At 38.1% G+C, this 24,515-nt stretch overlaps 1 protein-coding gene across 2 annotated transcripts; it reads right to left on the bottom strand.

Annotated features, from left to right (window-relative positions):
• Positions 1-23,847, bottom strand: LOC128604322 (exportin-5). Of its 2 annotated transcripts, XM_053619381.1 has the most exons (32): positions 23,692-23,847; positions 22,530-22,651; positions 22,373-22,445; positions 22,041-22,178; positions 21,658-21,840; positions 20,298-20,324; positions 20,002-20,187; positions 17,511-17,587; positions 17,307-17,403; positions 17,079-17,162; positions 16,871-16,996; positions 16,695-16,785; positions 16,492-16,620; positions 15,523-15,638; positions 15,174-15,329; positions 14,979-15,020; positions 14,444-14,533; positions 14,089-14,288; positions 11,884-11,983; positions 11,447-11,628; positions 10,224-10,324; positions 10,041-10,137; positions 9,435-9,571; positions 7,866-7,963; positions 7,630-7,676; positions 5,350-5,453; positions 5,184-5,243; positions 2,641-2,738; positions 2,236-2,343; positions 2,020-2,157; positions 932-1,096; positions 1-536 (listed from the first exon to the last, which is right to left on the bottom strand). In XM_053619381.1, exons 1-32 carry the CDS (start codon positions 23,791-23,793, stop codon positions 390-392), a joined length of 3,621 nt encoding a protein of 1,206 aa, XP_053475356.1. In that variant the 5' UTR covers positions 23,794-23,847; the 3' UTR covers positions 1-389. The 2 variants fall into 2 exon arrangements, with proteins under 2 accessions (XP_053475356.1, XP_053475355.1); XM_053619380.1 differs by lacking the exon at positions 23,692-23,847 and having other exon boundaries at positions 22,530-23,185.
• Positions 23,848-24,515: the final 668 nt, after the last annotated feature.

Here is a 24,515-nt window from a genome sequence, read left to right on the forward strand (position 1 = left end):
GGACTTTCAAATCTACATTTATTAAGAACATCAAAATAGAAACAAACAACACTTTTTACATACTGTCTCCTGTACATAATTCACTGAAATTAGTGTTTCACTAAAGTTGTTTAAAAAAAAAAGCATTGACTAAGTGAACGAACATGATGGAATGTAGCTCTTGAAATGTCCATGTCATCAGTTTATATTGGAGAGAACACTGAATATCTGCTTTACGATCCTTTGTGAAAGGATTTGTCGTCATTTCCTTTTTTTCCCTACATCCCTTCAAATCTCCCTTTAACTCGCATGTGATTCAACATAAAATAGTAATCTAATTTAAAAAAACACCCAGCTTGTTAGGCAGGATGTAATAAGTTGTTCATTTAAAAAAAATAAAAATAAAAAGCCTAATGATCATGTTCAGGAGAAAAGAGTGAGATCAATCCAGCATTCTCGCTGTCAGTCACAACGTCTTTGCTAGGCTTCACCTTCTTAAAGAGCGAGGGAAGGTTTCGGATGTGGACCTCCTTCTTAAACTGCTGACCAAGAGGTTTCTGTTGAGGGGAAGAGAGTCGAGCATCAGTATGCGGGGAGGAGGGGGGGCAGGGAAGGAAAGTCTGAGTCTTGATCATTACGACTAATAAGAAAACCTGACTTAAAAGTTAAGGGGAGGAAAGAATAAATAAATAAATAAATGAAAGATATTGCAAAAATGTGATCAGATACTCAGAGATGAAAGAGGAAATAAATCACTCTCCATGACTGGGCGTTTAGCTAGCACTCTTTTCATTACACAACTGCGGCGCTCGTTCTTTAGAAGCCTCCACACACGTCGGCTCAAACAAAACAGTCATTTCCATATACGCAATAGAAATCAGTGGAGCCTGGACGTCAATCAATAGAGAATATAAAGGAAGTGGCTCCCCTTTGTGGGTGGTGTGTGTCTTACCCCTACAGCTCCTGCAATGAGCTTCTTAAACTGGTCTTTTCTCTTCTTTTCGCCAACTTTCTGCGATGCAGGGTTGATGGTTTTCTGGTCGAACTGCTCTAGCATGTCAGGTTGGACGTTGGGGATCTGGTTCATGATGGAACGCAGCTCCGCATATTGAGGCCGCTGTAGAGAGAGAAACAGTGTTCAAGATCATTTAGTGGAAAAGGTTCCGTACTGCTTTTACACTTCTTGTGACTGAAGTTACAGTTTTCCTTTATTTTATAGGATGTCCTGGTTACATGCGACTTGCGAATCTGGTACATTTAACACCAATTAAAACACCATCATCAACTACACTACACTACACTACAGGTGAAAAGTTTTTGGACACTTGACTGAAATGTATCTCATGATCTTAAAACCCTTTTGATCTGAAGGTGTATGATTAAATGTTTGAAATCAGTGTTGAAGACAAAAATATAATCGTGCCAACATTCATTTCTTTCACTCATATATTTTTTTTTAAATGGACGACTCAGAGCGAAATATTCCGAAAAGCAGCCAATAAGTGTCCAGCGTAGGTGGGAACTCCTTTAATACTGTTCAAAAAGCATGTCAGGGAAATACATTTCTGCCCAGAATACATTTCTGGAAATTCTAGGCAAAAAGCGTGTCTACTTTGAAGATGCTAAAATATTAAATTATTTTTGATTTATTTAGGATTTTTTTTATCACAACATAATTCCCATAGTTCCATTTGTGTTACTCCAGAGTTTTGATGACTTTATTATTATTCTAAAATGTGGGGTAAAAATAAAAATAAAGAATGAGTGTGTCTAAACTTTTGACCGGTAGTGATCTGATCATTATCTGATCACTTATGTAATGAATGCATTTCCCACTAGCTTTCATTATATCAGAAAACATTCCTCCATGAAATTGCTCAAATCTGCAGGACTGGCTTTTCTTGATTTTTCCCTACAACGTAAATACAAATAAGAAAACCTTTTAACAGGGGGTTTCCCATAACATATCTATCTGTGTTAGCATTTAATTTCAAAAGAGGCTGATTATCTGTAGCCCTATGTTCCAAAAGTGAAACATACCAGGGCATCATAGATGAGCAGGGCGAGCTGCGTCAGTACTGCGTTGCAGCCGTCATGCTGGCCATGCATCTGCAGACCACTCAGCACTCTGGTGAACAGCCACGTCACCGCATCTGGCAGCAAATTTGCACCTACCACCTGTGAAAAGCAGCAACAAAATCACATGTATTTTCTTAAATCGGGTGTGCGAGGTGAAGTTATGGCCTTTTTTGGTACCTGTCTTAGCAAAGTCCAGCAGATCAGGGTAGCGGCACGCTGACAGTTACCGGTGTCCCTCCATGACAGAGAGTTAAACGAGAGAGCCAGCAGATTCATGTAGATGTCCTGACGGTAGAATAAAGAAGACAGAACAGAGAAGAAGTTGAACTGTACAAAACAGGATAAACTTGAAGGGAACATGCAGGTGCTTGCTGGCACCACAAAACTCAACTCAAATATCACCAGGTTTCACCAGTTTTTCTAGCTTATAGGTCTCCCTTACAGTCACAGAACCCAGAGGCCATGCAAAAAATATTGATTATTGATTAATTGTTCAAACAAATGAAAGTTTAACTTGAAATCAAAGTAAAACAAGTTAGAATATAAATGAACATAAAAGTAAAACTGTTAGATGAAATTTACCTCATGTTTAAGGAGACACTTGCCCAGTTCGGTGAGCTCATCTGAAGACTGCGATGCATTTAGCTGAGAAGAATCGGTTGCCATCATTTCCTCATCCCCTATAAAAAATAAATAAATAAATTGGGTTGTGACCTCAAGCATCCTTTTCATTTTTTCCTCTAGCCCCAATGGACGCAGCTCTACAGTTCTGAATCAGCTGCAGTATATTTCAAATAAATACAGCTACTAGAATACTCATGCCTGTAACACAACTCAGAAAACATTACACTTATTCTTCATGGGTTTCCTGATACTACTCTAATGCTAGCAAGGAACTTAAGACTAGTTACAGTAAGCGATCTAATAATAGCAGGTAACAACGTCGACCTAAATGTATAGCCAGTTAGTTATGTGCTTTAATACAGAGTGGTAACATTTAATTTAATGTAACAAAGCTAGTGCATACTAATGGCCGTAATGGAGAAGTATTTGTAGAAACCTACTCTGTTAGGAATATAATGTTGTAGCAAAATAATCAATAACATGGTGGTGTAATTAATCAAACATTCTAGAGCTGCAGCAACTAATCCTTAAAATCGATAATAATTGATTAGGAAAATCGTTGTCAACGAATCTCATTATCGAGGTATGGGGCATATTTACTCATTGCATTACTTCTGTTCCGAAAATACAGACACAGACCAAAGTTGAGTCCCAAATGATGTACTACACACTTACACTGTGTACTCTACAGTCTACTGTGTGAATTTTAGACGTTTAGTGTCCTCTCAAATGGAACACTAGCGTGTTCTCACTAATCGGAAGTACAAGCTGCTCAATAGTCGATGGCACATGATGTCAAACGCACGTAATGCAACGCTGCTAGGTTTAGCTGTAAGGATGGGCGATACTGCAAAATTTAAAAGCATGCCCTTGAACTTGCGTGTACTTTCTTGTAGGGGAGAGCAGGGTGTCATGATTTATGAGGTAAATGCATCATTAATAAGCTAAATCTGAATACATTTTCATGACCACTTAAAGATTGTGTGATTTGTGCTCGACACACCTGTAATTAGTCACGTGTATGTTAAAACCCAGGACAGACTTTAAGCAAAAAAATAAAAATAAAAATTAATAATTACTAATATAACTGTAACGAACTGAATTAGCAAACGTGAAATTTGCACAAAATTACTACTGGGGAACAATGAATGTTTAAAACTTTTTCTTTTCTTCAATCTGAGGTTTTTGTTCAGAAACAATAATATAAAAGTGCCAATAATTAAACAAAAGCACAGAATACTACTGGCTTGAATTCTGAATCTTCGGCTTTTTACCCCCAGGGTCCTGAAAGGACTGAAAGGACTCTGCTTTTGTGACTTTTGTCTTGGTGCTGGCACTGAAGGGGGTCAGTCTGAAAGATTTCCCTCCTCCCCTCTTTGTTTCTTTTGCAGCTCGGCGTTCTCTTTTTCATGTGTTTTAATAATATAATATAATATAATATATAAAAAATGTGTGTCTCAGACATTTTGATACAACATGATAAGTCTATAAAAGATTCTTTAAATTTACTTGTGATAAAAATTGGAATAGTTTTCCTGGGTGCATTTTACATAACAAATCTTTCAAAGTTTGTCCTGATAAAAGGCTTTGTCTCGTGACGTTAATGTTTTACCGTCAAGCGAGTGTTACAATATTGGCATTTTGGTTGTTCTTCGCACTTCAATAAACCCCCATGAATCAGTCTGATGTGGCCTGCGAGACACCTTGCTGTTGTGGTGTGATGAGACATGACGAAGTGAATTTACTGATACGCTACAGAAATCTTTTACAATTCTACATTACATTTTTTAAAATTATTAATAAACACAATGAAATCTTCTGAGAAAACCTCACGCTGCAGCTTTACCCGTTACAAAGCAGTAACACTGGAGACTCCTGTTAAAAGATTACACATTTTTAAATATCTGTTTGTGGTGCGCATCCGCCATGCCAGTCCCTGTGTAAATATTTACTATAGAAATGATGATCTATTCGAACGAGCGCATTATTACAAACCTCTGAATTGCCTTGCAGCCAGAACTACTGTCTAAGCTGACGTTACAGAAAATTAAATCAAGACCGTCTGACCAATCAGGTTCATGAATTCAACAGCGTTGTGGAATGAAATAGCATCAAGACCCACAACATAGCTTAGTGACCAGACAATTCAGTACATCTATAATGAAATGTGTATAGTATAAGGAGTAGGGCACTGTTTCAGACACACACACACAAAAAAATGGATAGCCTCTACTCATAACACATGTGTCCATGAGCTTGTGATTTGTACATCTGTGCTTTAATTACTTTTCATCATCATACCTTGCCAAGCATCCTTGTATTTTAGAACAGCATTATACAAGTGCTTTATAATCTAAATGAAGACTACATGATAGATTCGAGGAAGCAGACCATACTGCCATTCTTCCTAATTAACTACTTCACTATTAAATATAGAAACTGTCACTTATAATAATTACAACTGTTTCAAACTCATTCGTGGGTTTTTAAAATGAACTTACCATCTGCATCCTCTCTGTTTGCTGCTGATTCAGGCAACTTTCTTGATATGTATGATGCGCCTGCCAAAACAAAAGTGTAAAACAAAATACAAAAACCCTAAATTTTTTTGTACAGGTGTGCTGTGGTGTATAAACACAGAGGCGTTTATAGAAATATGGTACTCACAGAGGAGATCCATGACCTCTCGTGTGGCCAAGCGCACTAGCCGATCTTCCAGCATCTCTTGCGATACCTGATTCTCCTCATATGCCTCGTCATCATCCGGCCCACTGATAATAAATAAATAAATAAATAAAAAGTATTATAATACAAGAATGGAAATATACATACATGGAAAATACCTAAGAAAAGACCCAAGATACAGACCTGCCATGCCTGAGAGGGATAATGTGTAGCTGAGGGGGGGTTAAAACACAGTACATTTTTGATATAGTTTTTTCACAATATAAGCACTTGTAAGTTGGGTGGAGTGTGTGTACATATGTTGACAGAAAGAGAGAACTCAGAATCAGTGCATTGGGAAAATCAAGTTGAGATGAGAGCACCAGCTAAAACATTACTAGTTTGAGTTTGGGTGGGGGGTGTGGGCGGGGCTTGCAGGGTGTAAAAAAAAAAAAAAAAAAAAAAACACCTACACAGCTGTGAGTTACTCCTGATTTAAGTGCTGATTGACTCGTCTGTCATTATATACAGTGAGGGAAAAAAGTATTTGATCCCCTGCTGATTTTGTATGTTTACCCACTGACAAAGAAATGATCAGTCTATAACTTTAATGGTAGATTTATTTGAACAGTGAGAGACAGAATAACAACAAAAAAATCCAGAAAAACGCACATCAAAAATGTTATAAATTGATTTGCATTTTAATGAGGGAAATAAGTATTTGACCCCTCTGCAAAACATGACTTAGTACTTGGTTTAAAAACGCTTGTTGGCAATCACAGAGGTCAGACGTTTCTTGTAGTTGGCCACCAGGTTTGCACACATCTCAGGAGGGATTTTGTCCCACTCCTCTTTGCAGATCTTCTCCAAATCATTAAGGTTTCGAGGCTGACGTTTGGCAACTCGAACCTTCAGCTCCATCCACAGATTTTCTATGGGATTAAGGTCTGGAGACTGCCTAGGTCACCCCAGGACCTTAATGTGCTTCTTCTTGAGCCACTCCTTTGTTGCCTTGGCCATGTGTTTTGGGTCATTGTCATGCTGGAATATCCATCCACGACCCATTTTCAATGCCCTGTCTGAGGGAAGGAGGTTTTCACCCAAGATTTGACGGTACATGGCCCCGTCCATCGTCCCTTTGATGCGGTGAAGTTGTCCTGTCCCCTTAGCAGAAAAAAAACCCCAAAGCATAATGTTTCCACCTCCATGTTTGACGGTGGGGATGGTGTTCCAGGGGTCATAGGCAGCATTCCTCCTCCTCCAAACACGGCGAGTTGAGTTGATGCCAAAGAGCTCCATTTTGGTCTCATCTGACCTCAACGCTTTCACCCAGTTGTCCTCAGAATCATTCAGATGTTCATTGGCAAACTTCAGACGGGCATGTATATGTGTTTTCTTGAGCAGCGGACCTTGCGCGCGCTGCAGGATTTCAGTCCTTCACGGCGTAGTGTGTTACCAATTGTTTTCTTGGTGACTATGGTCCCAGCTGCCTTGAGATCATTGACAAGATCCTCCCGTGTAGTTCTGGGCTGATTCCTCACTGTTCTCATGATCAATGCAACTCCACGAGGTGAGATCTTGCATGGAGCCCCAGGCCGAGGGAGATTGACAGTTCTTTTGTGCTTCTTCCATTTGCGAATAATCGCACCAACTGTTGTCACCTTCTCACCAAGCTGCTTGGCAATGGTCTTGTAGCCCATTCCAGACTTGTGTAGGTCTACAGTCTTGTCCCTGACATCCTTGGAGAGCTCTTTGGTCTTGGCCATGGTGGAGAGTTTGGAATATGACTGATTGATTGCTTCTGTGGACAGGTGTCTTTTATACAGGTAACAAACTGATATTAGGAGCACTCCCTTTAAGAGTGTGCTCCTAATCTCAGCTCGTTACCTGTATAAAAGACACCTGGGAGCCAGAAATCTTTCTGATTGAGAGGGGGTGAAATACTTTTTTCCCTCATTAAAATGCAAATTAATTTATAAAATTTTTGACATGCGTTTTTCTGGATTTTTTTGTTGTTATTCTGTCTCTCACTGTTCAAATACAACTACCATTAAAATTATAGACTGATCATTTCTTTGTCAGTGGGCAAACGTACAAAATCAGCACGGGATCAAATACTTTTTTCCCTCACTGTATATACAAAATTTAAAAACAGGGGGAAGAAGAAAAAAAAGCAGACTTTTTGTATGCTAACTCATAGCAGCATACTCTGATGTTAACACATGAAGCTCCTACACAAAAACGCATAAAAGTTGGCAGATCTGCATGATGGATATCACTCACCACATGCTAGTCCTCTGGTTGATGATCTGCCACCGATTGTTCAGTCTCTGTGAAGGATCACATATAAACAGTGGCTTTTTACCAGGATTACAAACATTTCTGTATGAACTTCAGTGAGCTCCATTTACAGCATAAATGTAAAAGTCTTGCTGGTCAACACTTCCATAGTATTTCCTTCATAGTATATATTCACAGTCTTTCGGGGGGGGGGGGGGAAAGGAACCTTAAAGTTTTACCTGCAGCAGATGAGAAAACAGAAGGCCGAGCAGCGGACAGAGAAGACTCTCGTAATATTCTGGAGGACAGGACGTGACCAGCGGTTTCATGAACACCCGTGATCACTCATTCCATTAAGGCAAATGAGACTGAAAAACAACTCAACGCATGTAAATCATTCATTTTCACTAGGGTTTTTTTTTTTTTTTTTTTTAATATCATTATTCTCAGGACAAAAACACAAATCTTATATAGAGTATAAATATTTTACATTAGTTGGTTTTAGTCAAGTTTAAGGTTCATTAGAGGTGGGGTTCTAAAACCTTAACTAAAAATACGGTAATCATTCAATCAATCAATAATCATATTAAAAAAAATAATTAACTGTAAAATAAATACTAAGGACCTTCTCGACAGAGGTCTTTTAATGAACATAATGCAACTATTCAAATATTTAGTCAAGTCAATGTTTAAATCTGTACAGCTATATTTTGGCTATTTATTGAAGCCATATAGTTTTTTTTTTTATTCCTGAACTTTCCACTGACATGACATATACATATATATATATATATATATATATATATATATACATACATATATATGATATATGTGTGTGTGTGTATATATATATACACACATATATATATATATATATATATATATATATATATATATATATATATATATATATACACACATATACATATATACATATACACATATATATATATATATATATATATACACATATACACACACACACACACATTATATATATTATATATATATATATATATATATATATATATATATATATATATATATATACACACACACACACACACACACACACACAGTGATAAAGTGATACTGGACTTTTGATTTCCGTGAGCTGTAGGCTGTAATCATCAAGATTAAAACAAAAAAAAGGTTTGAAATATCTCACTTTATGTGTGATTAATCTAGAATATGTGAAAGTTCCACTTTTTGAATTCAATTACAGAAAAAATTAATGTTCCACGATTTTTTGAGATCCATCCATCTTCTATACCGCTTATCCTTCCTTCAGGGTCACGAGGAACCTGGAGCCTATCCCAGGGAGCATGGGGCACAAGGCGGGATACACCCTGGACAGGGTGCCAGTCCATCGCAGGGCACAATCACATACACATTCACACACTACGGACACTTTGGACATGCCAATCAGCCTACCATGCATGTCTTTGGACTGGGGGAGGAAACCGGAGTACCCGGAGGAAACCCCCGCAGCACGGGGAGAACATGCAAACTCCGCACACACAGGGCCATCGAACCCCTGTGTGTGCACCACAGGGAATCGAACCCCCGACCCTGGAGGTGTGAGGCGAACGTGCTAACCACTAAGCCTTTTTTGAGATGCACCTGTATATATTTGTTTACAGTATACAGTAGATGAATTATATCTGTTTGACGTTAATGAAACGCTAGGGTTAAGATGTTGATTTTGATATGTAGTTCTAGTCCAAGCGCAAAATGATGCAGCAACATGACTTCCACTATAGTTCAGTAGATCACTTAAATGACATTTAAGGTTTGATAAAGGATATGAAGCAAAGGGCGAAGCCTATGGTCAGGAACATGCTCCAGGTGGATGAGGGCAGAGCCCACTAACTGTTCTTCCAACCCCTCTATCGTATAAAAGTCCTGCAGCAAGGCAGGGCCAGCATGTCCTAGCACGTGGTAACTGCAAGAGAGCGAGAGAAAAAATTAAATAATGAGACTTAAGAACTAACGAGAAGCTGTGACGGTTTCCTGAAATTCCCCCTGTCTACTTCCTCTCTGATTTTATCTCGAGGGAATCTTAAAAAGTTGTAGTCAGCATTTTTGGACAAAGTCTGCTGCAGCTACCTTTTTTGAAACCATTCAGTGCTCACATGCAGAATAAAGATCCTGCTCAGATTTAAAGAAAAATTTGCCCAGAAGTCACTTTGTGCTTTATTTTGAAGGAAAAAAAAGGGAAAAAGACAATAGTATCAAACAATGAAAACCAGGCAGATGGTGCTATTCAAAAATGGCACTTGAATAGTTTTATGTAGCAAACTACTCCATCTTTTTCATCTACTCCAGCTTCTCGTGATGTAATGCCATTACAACGAGTGATTACAACTACACCGTGTTTGCAGTGTAGTGAGAGTGTGTTCAGATTTTCTCACCAGTTGTCATAGAGTGTGCAGAAGAAGCCTTGCATCCGCTCTAGTGCACTTTTATACACCGGAGAGTCATACACGTCCGACAACGGCTGGGAGATTCCTTTATGAAGATATGTTTTAAGATATTTTATCCACATCTACATCTATAAATACATCACCACATTGCCAAAGACATTCACCATGTACCTAAAATGAGATTCTTCTCCACGTCCATGACATCGTACGTCCGGGTGAAGGTCTCGCTTAGCAGAGATAGATTCTCTGGTAGAAATAGGCTGTTGTGGGTCCTGAAGTGAAAATGAACAGAAATCAGAACATGCTTTAGGCTATAAAAATGCAGGCACTACAAATGCAGAGATGCTTCCTACATGCAAACTATTATTGTAGCATTTGATTAAAGCCTACGCCATAAGTTATCCAAACATCCTAAAAATAAATAAATAAAATATATTTTTTAAAAAGTCCAAAAAAAATAAAATAAACACACTTCTATCAAAGTCAACTACATGAGACATCAAAGTCAAAGAAAGAATCTTGTATCAAATTAATAGCATGTAATGTATATAGGCAATATTTTAATTGGTAATAAGGAAGCAATAACAGAGAGGACATGCTGTGAAAGGAAATAATCAATGATGGGGTGATGTGATGTGACCTGATGCAAAGTGGAGTTACTGTAATCACCTTGAAGATGATTAGTCTGTTTAAGTAGCGTGTGGATTAAAGTGCTTTATACCACGGCCACAGAGATTTGGCAGTGATTGAAAATGTTTAATTCAATAAAGAACACATATGTTTTCTCTGTTTAATGCCGTAGTCCCATTTCCAGACTTTGGAAAACTTACTCAGAACTTACACCTCTGACTCTTACAAAAGAATCAGCACTGGAGACTCCTTCCAAGAAATGCTAATTAAACATCTAACACACAGATTCTTGTGCAAGTTGTTACTATAGAAACAATAGAAACCTTGCATCCAAAACTACCGTCTGTGCTGCGGTTACAGAAAACGAATCAATACCTTCTGAACAATTAGAGCCAAGCATTCAACAGCACTGTAGTACAATCCAGGTTAATGTACAAGCCAGCATCGATCATCAATACATAACGTAAGTTTAAAGTGACACTTCAAGAAGTAAAACGTTTCATTTGGTAAATGTTTCTTTTGCAGTCTTCCTTATCTCCGTCCTTCATTTTGTTGGTTATTTCCTTGCTTGCCAAGGAAAGAAAGCAAGGATCTTCAATTAAACAAATGAGAAGCACCCCTAATATATGTCTTTCTAGGCTGCATCATCTGGACATAATTAGTACCGGATACCTATAAACGGTCGTAATCGGGACTCACTGTTATCAGCAGAGTCATTTCTGAGCAACTGCCCAAATTAGCTTTATGTCAGATAGACAGCATACCTGATGAGGGTGAGCAGATTTGGAAGCAGGGCCAGTACAGGCTCTGTGCAGGGGTTTCTGTAGATCGGCGCTCCAGCAGGAGAGTAGCCCACTATGAAACCCCCGGCTTTGGCTTCCTCCACATCAGCAGGCCAGCGTGCTCGCTTCACCATGCCCAGAATGGTGTACACACAAAAACTAATCTGAGAGTAGACATGAAATGATCAGTTATTCACTTAGGAGTAAACTAGCTAATTGAAATCTGAAAATAAAATGTATAGTGGTTAGTAGTGATGTGTGACTGTTTTTTCCAAATATGTTTGTATGAATTTTCAGAAACCTATACATCATGATACATATCATATAAGTATTGCGAGATGATATTTGTGTCGTACTGCCCTCCCCTACTAGCTAGAATACATTATAATACTGATATAATGTGGACAGCTCAAATTTACCCTTGACCTGTTGATTCCCATCTGATCCTCGGCACCGTGTTCATTGATGACCTGATCAGCACCAATAAACGTAATAAAGCTTGCTGGATCGGACAATACGCTGCACAGAGGAGCAGTTATGAGCCATTGAAATGAGAAAGAAAAACAAAAACAGAATTAGTCATTTTCTTTGTCACTAGAATGAACAGATCTAGACATAGCTTTCTCAATTGATTACACTGCCTGACTAATAAAGTTATCCTTATTAATGATATTATTTAAATAATATTTAAAAGATGGGTCAGTTCAGGGAAAATACTGGTTACTGTTGGCCTTCAAAATACTCAGAATGCAGTGCCTTGCTCAAGTATTCATTCCCTTTGTAGCGTTACAACCTGGAACTAAATTTGAATTATAGGTCAATTTAGATTATCAAGTTGTCACTAGATAAGTATAATCGCTTTTCTGACTAACCCCCTCTTTAACTGGTCTCTGACTTTTGGTGGACGGCCTCCTCTACGGAGTAGAGGTTGTGCCATATTCTTTTAAATTTTTAATAATGGATTTTAAGTAGAGATCAACCGTTTGATCATTTTTGCTGATTAACCGGCACTGTAAACTGATTACTGGAACTATCGGTTATCTACAAAAATCCACACCGATAGTCTCTCCCAGTTGCGTCTGTTGCGGGAGCGGCTGAGAAACGTCCACCGTCATTATAGAGCACGAGAGCGGCCTCTAGAGGCAAGATAAAAACTGACAAATTTTGTTGTGTTATTTGAAGTATTGTTTTGATCAATTCATTCTCTTTTTTAGTTGTTATTTGGAGTGTTACTTTTTGGTTCAGATTGGAGGTACACATCTTTTATCAGAGGGAGGTGTAATCAAGTGACAGCATAAAATGTTTCGATCTCCAAGTCATGGGAGCATTTATTTATTATTAATTTATTTATTTATTAACATTAAATGTCCCGAAGAAGATTGTAACTTGTAAGCTTTACAAAGCAGAGCATGTGTAACACGGAAGCTCGACATTGAGGCACGAGCACAAACTAATGTTTGTATCCAAAATTGCAGTGTCAATTCTGTCATTTATAATAATGGGAGCGATCTATTTGTAACAAGGACGCGGTGATATACAGTGGGTAGTACAAGAAGGAACTAATGCCAAATTAAAATGAATTTTCAATCATTTATTCAACAGAAATATCAATAGATGTGATATTCTTCTGTGAAAAAGGTAAGTACACCCTTGGCCTCAGAAACTAGTATTGCCACCTTCAGCAGAAATAACGTCTTGTAGGTGTTTTGCATAATTGTCCACCAGTCTCTGACATCGGCTTGCTGGAATTTTTGACCCCTCTTCCATGCAATATTCTTTCAATTTATTCTTTTTGAGCCATTCCTTGATGGATTTGCTAGTGTGATTAGGATCATTAGCCTGTTAAAAGGTCCATTTTTGGTTCAACTTCAACTTTCAGACAGATGGCCTCAAATTATCTTCAAGCACTTTGATATGATGCAGAATTCATAGCTGAATCAATGAATGCAAGCTGTCCAGTCCCTGAGGCAGTGACGCAACCCCAAACCATAACATTTCCACCACTGTGCTTCACAGTTGGTATGATGTCCTTCTTCACCTGCACTCCCTAAGCAGGTTCTAATCACTGGCACCCAATGTTGAACACCTGATTCTAATTTAATGGATTTGAAGGAGTGATAAATGTAGGGGGTGTACTTACTTTTTCCATGTGTCTGGTCTGTTTTTTGTTAACTTAAATTGAGACAATTACTACAAAATGTCAATTTTGTGTGTCATTTGATAGAGTATCAACTTTATTAATAGGCGCTGTTTCAAGGAGGATCAAATGTTTGCTTGTACAAATATGTCAAAGAAAACAACCATTTCCATGGGGTGTACATATTTTTTCACATGATGACAAGTTGTAGTCCGAAGTTTATATTTGTAACACTCCGTTTGTGGATTTTGTTATAAATGAATAGAAAAACGGTATTGAAATTCACCCCCCATCCGATTAATCGATAAAATAATCGGCCACGTAATCGATTATGAAAATATTCGTTAGTTGCATCCCTGCTTATTACAATAAATCCACATAGCATAATCCTGTAATTAACATTACACTATAGTCCAAGCCCACTGCCTATCTGAATTAAAGTACACTCAAACCCTTTAATAATAATTATCTCCAATATGACCTGTACCTGCGCATCTCCTCTGAAAGCCAGCGTGCCGTTACAGGAGCCATGAGCTCCTCTAAGAAGGCCTTCTGCTTGTTGTAGTCTTTAAACTGGTTGCTGATCAGCACGAGCGCCTCCATGAGTGCACACTTCTCCATCTGAGTCAGCAGCAGCTCATTGGTGAACAGCTCCTTCACTCGAGTGTAGAGCATGTCAAAGCATGGCTAGATGAAAAAATATGCTGTGACATCATACATTTTCCATTTATTGGTGTTTTTATGGTTTCATATTGATTTAGAACACATCTGTCTGTGATCAGTGATGGTGGAATATTAAAGAATATGAAGCTAGCACTTTTCCTTGGAGAGCCATTGCTTACCAGTATAAACTCTGGATAATCGCGACACATCTTGATGATGGAGGAACATGCATGTCTTCTGACGTTCTTCACTGCTCGGGTTCGAGGAGCCTGAAAATTTGGCATGTCGTTAAGCACATACCCGACGCCCTCAAATCCTACACACACCCCTAGCGACGATACAGCGCTTCCCAAAATCTGTGTTATGAACAAGTATGTGCTCAAATACAAGATATCATGATATTCAACATATATCATGTTCACTTCAGAATCCCATCACTAGTCTTGTGTTCTGTTTAGATGAGCAACTGTCTTCGAAATGATTACATTATGAAATATACTTTCTGTATCGGTTTTAAATACAGTATCATGATATTATGAACTATGATAAAATGTTAAGCAAATATTGTGATATGAATTTTGATATTGGCCAGTAAGTAATACATATGTACTGCTTTGATTAAAAAAAAAAATTCACTGAAGCAAACTCAACATGAAAGAGAAAGAAAAAAAAAAGAGAAAAAAAAATCCTTTACACATTTACATGAACTCATACCTTGCTTTCTTCAACCACTTCAAATGTGATAGCAGGAAATAGCTTTAAGAAACACAAAAAAGAAAAATACATTCAATTAAAGCTGCAAACTTTAACAGGATGAAATATACTTTGACGGTCATCGATATACCCGTGTGCAGTGCTAATGAGTATGTGTTACAGTAGAAGTAGTGAAGTATAGGGAATATATCTTACCTTAAAGAACACTTGAGGTAGAACTTCTGGGCGATGCAGGACAAAGGGGAAGAGGGTGGTGAGATTGGTGAGGATGCAGGACAGGATGACGGGATCCCGTGTCTCATAGTTCACTACAGCATGCAGCAGCTCCATGCCTTGGTCAACAGGCAGCTTCTAATCAGTAGGATAAGCAGGAAAAAGAACAAGAGCATGGCGTTAACATGTGCTTCACTTCACAAACCACCACAGAATAAGTCAATTATTCCATAATACAAATTACATTCACAACAGTAGAGTGCTGTACAATGATGGCAAGTAGAAAATTGTATGATGGTGTGTTCATTAATGGGAGATTGGTGGGTTATACCTCTTTCTCCAAGACTTTAAAAATCTGTCCCAACACACTTTCTGTTAAAAACGTCATGGCTTCCCACTGCACAGCTGCGGGCGAGAACGTTGAGCACATCCCTTCTCCTGTTTTAGCTTTAGAAAAGACCAGATCAGGGATTATTGTCTCTGTATATTCTCTCAGTTCAAACTATTTGTGTAATGCACGATTTCTTCCTAAATATGTAATGGACTAGAATAAGCTTGCTGAAAAACAACAACATTTGCTGGTTAAAATCATTTAAGAGAAGACTTTAATAAAAACCTGACCCCAAGAACAGCAAACTTGTCTTCCAGATTTAGTCGATTTCTCAGAAACGTGCTAGCTTGCTCAGTGCGGAAACTTTCCAAATTACTGCGACACATTTCATGTGGTCAATTTAAGGTGGTAAACTTTCATTTCGAAAAAAAAAAGCTGACTTCGCCTAATTGCGTTTCAACGGCCTTTTGACCCAAATTGAGACCAAAAAGTTCTTATTCCCATCTGACTTACATTCAGCTGAATTTTCACAAAAGCCCCTCCCCTAAACACAGCTTGACCAATCATTTAGCAACTGGAACTACACATGGCTGACATTTACAAGGTTTTAGAATCTAAAACCTGCATTTTATCCTTATAATTCATAAAATCACACAATTTTTTTTTTTATTCCCATGTCATCTGCACTGACTGACACTGGATTTTCGACTCCTTCATGCCAGTCTTTATGCGTTTCACATTACTACACTGACAGGTCTTGATGTTATAGATGAAACCTGTAAATGCCTATTAGCGACCATCTTGTCTCTACTTCTCTGAAATGCATACCGAAACAGATTATGACTTTCACATGACAAATATACCTTCATAGAAGTCACTGAAAAACATCAAAAGCTCAATGGACATAGCAGTTACAAAGTGGACAGGGTTTGACATAAAATGTCCACAATGGTCAAAGTTTAAACTCACATAGAGCATTTCCAGCGTTGAGGGGCGAGTTGATCTGATATTGTAACCATTCCCCAGCAATCTGGAAGGCTTCAAGAGGAGCAATCTTACAAGAATGACGAATAACGTCACCCTGCTGGGCCCGAAAAGCTGTCAAAGAAAAACTATTAACATCATGAAAAGGGCACAGAACAATCCCGACAGTTAACGAGCAATCTGCTTACAATGAAAGAAAGCATTGAAGTCCTCGTCGCTGTCGAAGTCCACGCGGGCATACTCACAAGCCGGGCTGTCGTTCTTCGATGGGAATCCTGACTGGAAAGGGGGAAAAAAAAAAATAATCGGTACAGCAGCAGAAACCTCTTGGAAATGGCAGGGAAATGAATGATTTTTCACTCACCTTCACAAGGTTGGTCATGGCTGCTTTTAAATATTTAACAGCCATCTGGATAATAACAGGCTCCTTAGATAAAACCTCATGTCTGAACATGCTTCCCCAGGTGGTCTGAGTGCAAGATCTAAGAAACTGCACAACATCATTAGATTGAGTCATTTCATTTCGCAGCTGAAAAGCATATTCTTTTACAGCAGCCATCTTAACATTTTACCTGACTGGGGTGAGTAGTGAAGGCAAGGAACGCTTCCATGTATTTACTCAAGTTAGCAGGAACCTCCACTTCCGCAGGCGAACCCTAACACAAACACGTGACCGTCAGTTCCCATGGAATCATTATTTTATATATATATATATATATATATATATATATATATATATATATATATATATAGACACACACACACAAAGATATAAAATGCCATACGAAGAACACCCTTACCACTAAGGCACAGAGCTGACTGCCTAGAGCACACAGCACCTGACATAACCTCTTCAGGAAGGTGTAGCTCATCTCGCTGAGCCCCACTTCTACTGATCTTCAGTGAAAATGACAAAAGACCATTTTATTTTAGATCTCCCATGCCTTCTGTCATGATTAAAGGCTTAAATTAAAAGCACATTACAAAAAGCAGTTAAGACTTACTGTGCAGCTGACAGAATGTAGTGCATGGCCACGTCATCAAAGAGCACCATGAGTGGCTTCCTGTCTTCCAGTTTCCCCTGTACAGGGGGGCAAGAAGGACACAACATACATGAAACGTGTAATAATGTGCAATACTTTACCCATGCTTTTGATTTGTTTATTTCTTACATTTAGAATTCCATATATCAATACACATACAGTACTGTGCAATAGTCTTAAGCACATGCAAAGAAATGCCGTACAGCAAAGATGCCTTCAAACTAAACTAAATTAAAAATTTAAAAAATACTATAAAGAGCAGTAAACAGTAATAAATGAACAAAGTCGATATTTGGTGTGACGACCATTTGCTTTAAAAAAAAAAAAAATGTATTAGTAGTCTCAGGTAGAATTAGTTCAGTTTTATAAGGAAATGAGCTGTATGTTTTATTGAGTATTTTGCAGAACCAGACACGGTTCTTCTGGAGACTTTGACTGTCGCACTTTCTTCTTATTTTTGCAGCATAATCCAGCGGCCTTCATTGTGTTTTTGTCAGAAAAGTGTCTCTTACATAATACGCTGCTTTCTTTAATGATATACAAACATTTTTCTGTAACATTTAATTCTGTGCTGTATAATGTAGAAGTCATGAAATAAAAATCTGTAACAAATTTTGTACTAAAAAATAAAATAAAAAATAGGGTGCCTAAAACTTTTGCGCAGCACTGTATATATATACACACTATAAATAATATAATGCTTACAATTGTCTCGGTTAGATTAAAAAAAGGACAAATTAAAAAAAAAATGTAAAAAATGCATACAAGCAAATAAAATTCTGTTGATATTAAATGACTTTGAAAGCAATATACCATCTTAAGCAACATAAACCGCAAGAAAATATCTGTACTTGCAGGCAGAGAAAGAGAAAATCAAAACCACTAGATCTTTACTCAAGCCCCAATCAGATCTAAAACATGTTGACTGTAATGTATATTATAATCAATAGCTTATTTAGGAACACCTGTACTTTCACGAACTTATCTAAATCAGCCAAAAAGCCGAGGCTACAGTGGGAAAGGCTCACCCACTCTAGGCAGTTAAAGACTGGGGGAAAATAACAGCCAATGTTTATTCCATCTGTCCAGTTTCGCTGAGTCCGTGCCCACTGTAGCCTCAGATTCCTGTTCTTGGCAGAAAGGAGTGAACCACATTGATTGTCTTCTGCTGTTTTAGCCCATCCACCTTCGGCAGGGTATCTACAGGTATCAGCACTTCAAATTTAATACCTTTTAATACCATATTCAAGACATTTCCAAAAATGTTTAACACCTGCACGTCACTTCAATCATGCTACACGATACAGCAGCTATAATGGATTACGTTCTTATAGAGACTCTGTTTTCGGCAATCAAAGGAGAAAAAGATGTTGAATTTACCATCACTCGTCACATGTGTATTAGAAACCCCCTCACAGCAGTGTTCACTAGTCTTTTGTTATTTAATTCCAAGGTAATGTAACAAGTAGTGTTATAAATGTACAGAAATTTTTGTAAAATATATATTAAAAAACCTTTGCTATTTTGTAATTTTACTACTGCACTGAAGAATAGTTAATAATAATATTTTTTTACTTGGGGTACAAATAGTAATATAACAATAGTAATATATTTCTGATATATTTCACTTTAATGCGTTAGACCTTGTGGCTTTTATTTTGGAGGAAAACCGCAGGAAGACCTCCTTATAGTTTTTTAAAATTCACTTCTCATTGTCAGTCAGGTGAAATGCTGTAAACCTCTGTCCACAGAAATGTTTGAGATTACGCTAACATAAAACCAAAGTGAATCTGGCGCGAGTTGTGTCTAATGCAGGTTATAAGCCACTCAAACTCACAGCACAGAGCGATGAAGTTGGTGTGGAGTGGCGTTTACCGTGAACCGAGCCGCTCTAAAACACCAGTGAGTGACCACATACACACTCCGAGTGCAACATGGTCCCACGGCTTTACCATCTCAAACAGCACCCAGCCAAAATAACATCGAAATCTTCTTTATGGTGTCGGTTCGGTTGCATTTTTAAGACCTTTGAAACATGAATTTAAGACAATTTAATGCTAATTGAAGGCTTATTTTTACATTAAGGAATTTAAGACATTTTAAGACTTTTTAAGGACCCGCAGACATGCTGTTAGGATTGAAAGTTTGTGCATGCTGAGATCGTTCGTTTTCTGCGCACTGTGGTTGTAAAGAGTGCTTATTTAAGTTACTGTAGCCTTCCTGTCAGCTCGAAACCGTCTGGCTGATCTCCTCTGACCTCACTGTTTGAACATTAACTGAAGCTCTTGACCTGTTTTACGCATCGTGCTGATGAAAGATAAGCAGATGTACAGGTGCTCCTATTAAACATTGGTCTGCAAGTGTATACTAAAATGTATGGTATTTCTGCATGAAATATTTACAGGCTAAAGCATACAAACAGTGGCACTGAGGAAATGAAAGAGCCACTCACTTTCCTGCTGATTGCAATGAGCAGACACTCAGCAGCCTCCAGCTGAAGCTCTGGCTCGCTCAGGAGTAAGCACAGGATCTCCAGTAAATGGCAGCTGTTGTTGGTGATGTGAACCAGCGCGACCCAGTCTATGTAGCCGGCCAGAGTGTTTAAGGTGGTCATGCCAACTCGACAATGTGCTTTGGCCTAATAAAAGTAAAGGAACGCATTATTAAATAGTTTGATGCCATGCCAAAGTGCATTATTCGTCTGTAATTCAAAAACAAAAATCAGTGACCTCACAGTCTGAGCCTCACCTTTAACTCTTGTCCTGGGATTATTTTCTGGAAAACAAAAGCAAAAAAAAAAAAAGAGAGACAATTCAAATATGATGAACAAAAAACTAGTGGAGTCTAACTTCTACTAGACGTAGCACAGAAGTCTAAAACGTTTTATGAAATCCATTAACGACGAGATCAGGTGTGTTGTGGAACGTTGAAGAGACAAGTTCGTTCCTGCGCACGTATTATGCCTAGCAACTCGAGACTGACCGATTGATGAGTTTTGCAGATTAATCTGCAAAAATCCACACCACTCGTTTGTCCCGGATGAGGGCGCTATCGCTGACAAACTTTGTTGTGTTATCTGAAGTTGTTTTTAAATTCATTTTGGAGGCATCAATTTTATTTGTTATTTGGAGTGTTACATTTTGAATGTATATCTTTTACTTAATTTAATATTTATTAATATTTAATATGCACTACCAGTCAAACATTTAGACACACTCATTCTTTATTTTATTTCTTTTAGAATAATAATAAAGTCATCAAAACTCTGGAGTAACAAGCGGAACTATGGGAATTATGTTGTGATAAAAAAAAATCCAAAATAAATGAAAATAATTGAATATTTTAGCATCTTCAAAGTAGACACACTTTTTCACTAGAATTTTCAGAAATGTATTCTTGGCATTTTCTCAACCGATTTCTTGAGGAATTTACCTGAGATAATTTTTAAACAGTATTAAGGGAGTTCACACTTACACTGGACACTTATTGGATGCTTTTCAGAATATTTCGCTCCGAGTCGTACGTTTAAAAAAATAATGTTTGTTAATAAAATGTTAATTTTCTAACGAAAGAAATGAATACAACGGCATGATTACATTTTTGTCTACAACACTGATTCCAAACATTAAATCATACACCTTCAGATCAAAAGGCTTTTAAGATCATGAGAAACATTTCAGTCAAGTGTCCACAAACTTTTGACCAGTAATGTATATGAATATTTCTATATTTATTTCATTAAAAAAAATGAAAGAAAAAAAAAGTACATTTTCATGATACAGTTTATTTTTGTAATAAAGTTCAGCATTGTTTTACTTTGAGTGTTATGTTTTCATTCCGTATAATTTTTAAAAACTATCGGTTGATTAATCGGTTATGGACAGATACCGGCCCAACTTCACAAAAACCCATTATAGACCTCTACTAGCAACCGGAAATTCTGCCTAGAAACACAAACTGCTGTGTTACACATGGACACACACAATCGAAGCAACAGTGTCCTTTAAAAAAAAAAAAAAAATGGTTCTGAACTTCGACCTATACATCTAGAACAGCTTTTTGGTGATCCCTTTAGTGCAACAATATCAAACCTACTAGAACATCCTACCAGTTTCCTGTACTCATCGACATGCTGCTGCAGGATGGTCAGGAGGAAGTTGAAGATGCTGTCCATGTTCTGCGTTAGTGTGTGTTGGATGTCTCTCCGGCGCTGCTGGGGAAGAGTCTGGAACGTAATCACATCCTCGGCCAGACGCAACAGAATCAGCATCACCAGCTCCGTCTGCGTGTCCTGAACAAGACAAGGTAAAGAGCAGGAAAGGTACGCGTTGTAAAAGAGCAGGAAAGGTACGTGTTGTTAAAGAGCAGGAAAGATGCTCCATCGACTTTACATGTTTTCAAGGAAACGGAAATGCCAACATTTTGAAGAACGCCTGAAGTTAGAGCGGTGCAGTGAGCATTCAGGCAATACCCAAGCATAAATCACAATACCCCAAATGTAGTGAGCGTTTCCATCTCTTTCAGCATATCTGGCCACTGTTGAGGCCACTCCCTCTTGATCATCTCCACAACGATGCGTGACAGAGCGTCTTTAATATGACTCTCCTCCTCCAAGATGGGATACGTTCCCTAACGAAATACATAAAGACATCATGTATGTATCACGCACTTTTACTAGTGACGGGAACTCAAAGAGCCGTCTCACGTCAAGGTTGCCAGATTGTTCTAGTTTTTATTTTCCTCAGGTCTTTTTGTGCATTTGTTTTAGTTATAGTTGGGATGGAAAATTTTGCTGAGACCTGTAAACTCTGTTCAGTACTCACATTGGTCAACATCTCCATGGTGCAGTCTTTCAAATGGACTTTCTCATGCTGCGGCATGTTGTTCCACTGAAACCTGGTTACACAACATACGGCCCATCGGTGTATATCCTATACAGAAATATTCCCTTCTACGGTTTATATTTAAAGTCGTACTTACTTTATAACATGCTCCAGTATTTGTAGACCAAAATGTCTCACCACCGCTGTCTGGGATTTATCTGCTAACTGAAGGCCACACTGTATACAATACGGGCATTTTTCTTTGAATTCCTCACAAAACTGAAACAGAAGATTAATTATTAGTATCCCATTCAAGTACTGGTTCTCATCCCTTTTATAATAACAACATGACAAACACTGACAATGAGATTTTACCGAAAAGCCACTCAACATAGCCTCCTAAGAAAGAAGAATAATTAATGATAATGAGTCTTTATTGATCACATATACATATGCACAGTGAAATTATTTTCTTCGCATACCCCAGCATGTCAGGAAGTTGGGGTCAGAGCGCAGGGTCACCCATGATACAGCGCCCCTGGAGCAGAGAGGGTTAAGGGCCTTGCTCAAGGGCCCAACAGTGGCAATTTGGCAGTGCTGGGGCTTGAACCCCCGACCTTCCGATCAGTAACCCAGAGCCTTAACCGTCAAGCCACCACTGCCCTAATTATGGGATTTTATCGCTTTTCCTCCAGCATGTCCTGTTCTACAAACAAGTTTTGCACAAATATTTCCTAATAAAAATCCATTTTACTTTTCACCACCGACTTATGTTTTGAAAATGGTCGTTTAATACCGTGAAACCGTGATATTTTTACACTAGGTTATCATACCGTGGAAATTTCAAACCGTAACACCTGTACATTAGCAACATGAACGGTTCGTGTCAATGAGCAGGCGAGATACTGACTGCATCCCAAATGGCTTCATATTACACACAAGGTACACTATATAGGGTGCATACATTAGCTTTCACACTCACTAGTTAGTGCACTGGATGAGGGGAAAACAAGCCATTTATGACGCAGCCACAGGCAGATGTGTCTTTAGCTTCCAAAATTCACATAACCGATTAATTAGCTGCACAAATGACAATAGCTAGGTCGGCTAACACTGTAATACACTTAGCTAAAAAGCTAACTATAAAAAGTTTATTTCTTTTATTAAGCAAACTATGTTTTAATGCGCACTCTGGAGCGCGTAAAGGTTTCTGTAAAAACGTTAGCTTTAGCCGGGCAGCAGCTCAGCAGCCCTCCGCTCGCCGGTTAGCTAGACCCTGTTAGCCGTGTAGCTAATCGCTTCTCCTCCAGCCCCGGTACCTTCAGAGCCTCCAGGCGGTACCGCTGATTGGATTCCGCGTCCATTATAACGGTCACAGCCTTAATGAGCTGCTCACACATCGCGGCCACCGGCTCTGCCATGGTACTGCTCACGTAGCAAACACAGCTAACTGCACGCGCTTGCGAGGTGCTTTAACGGAGGAGCTGTGCAACAGCGTGCATGCAGCTTGCAGCGCTGGGCAGCCCCGCAGAATCATGGGAACTGGAGTTCTCTATGGGACGCCATTATCACGAGCTGCATGCTGAATGTAATATGAATGGAGAAGAGAATGTGTAGTTTGTGGAGATTACCGCATGGTGGCGCGCGCGCAACACGACACTAAATTGACACTTTAATACATTTAACAGTTTTATTCAGTTCTGACTTTTATTTGAAAAGAACAAAGTTTGAATTATTTACTTACAAATGTATTCAAATATTTATTGTTCATAGTAATATATTAATATATTTTTTTAAATATGAAAAATGGTTGCTTGTTAGTTGTTTAAACAAATATCCATTGTCCCTGTAATGTATTCATATTTTTAAAGCATGTATTATTTATTTATTTATCTAGTCATTAAATTCAAAGTTTTTTTTCCTTTTAATTCATCATAGTGCATAACTAATTCATATTTCATTCAAAAGTTAATCAACATTTATTTATTTATTTATTTATTAGATAGTTTTTAAAATATTCATTGTCATTATAATACATTTTGTTCTGTTAGTTAATTTGTTTATTCATTTATTCCTTGATAATACTCAATAACCTTTTCTTTAAATGTATTAAAGGCCATAGGTATTTAATTAAATATTGAGT

This window comes from Ictalurus furcatus, chromosome 29, assembly GCF_023375685.1.
Source record: "Ictalurus furcatus strain D&B chromosome 29, Billie_1.0, whole genome shotgun sequence".
Classification (NCBI taxonomy): domain Eukaryota; kingdom Metazoa; phylum Chordata; class Actinopteri; order Siluriformes; family Ictaluridae; genus Ictalurus; species Ictalurus furcatus.

Excerpts from the sequence above, each read along its gene's own strand:
- LOC128604322 (XM_053619380.1), bottom strand. The coding sequence starts at position 22,765 with ATGTTGAGTGGCTTTTCGGTAAAATCTCATTGTCAGTGTTTGTCATGT. Across the intron at positions 20,188-20,297 it reads TCCCAGGACAAGAGTTAAAG|GCCAAAGCACATTGTCGAGT; the intron begins GTGAGGCTCAGA and ends TACTTTTATTAG. Across the intron at positions 7,677-7,865 it reads TGTTTTCTCATCTGCTGCAG|AGACTGAACAATCGGTGGCA; the intron begins GTAAAACTTTAA and ends GATCCTTCACAG.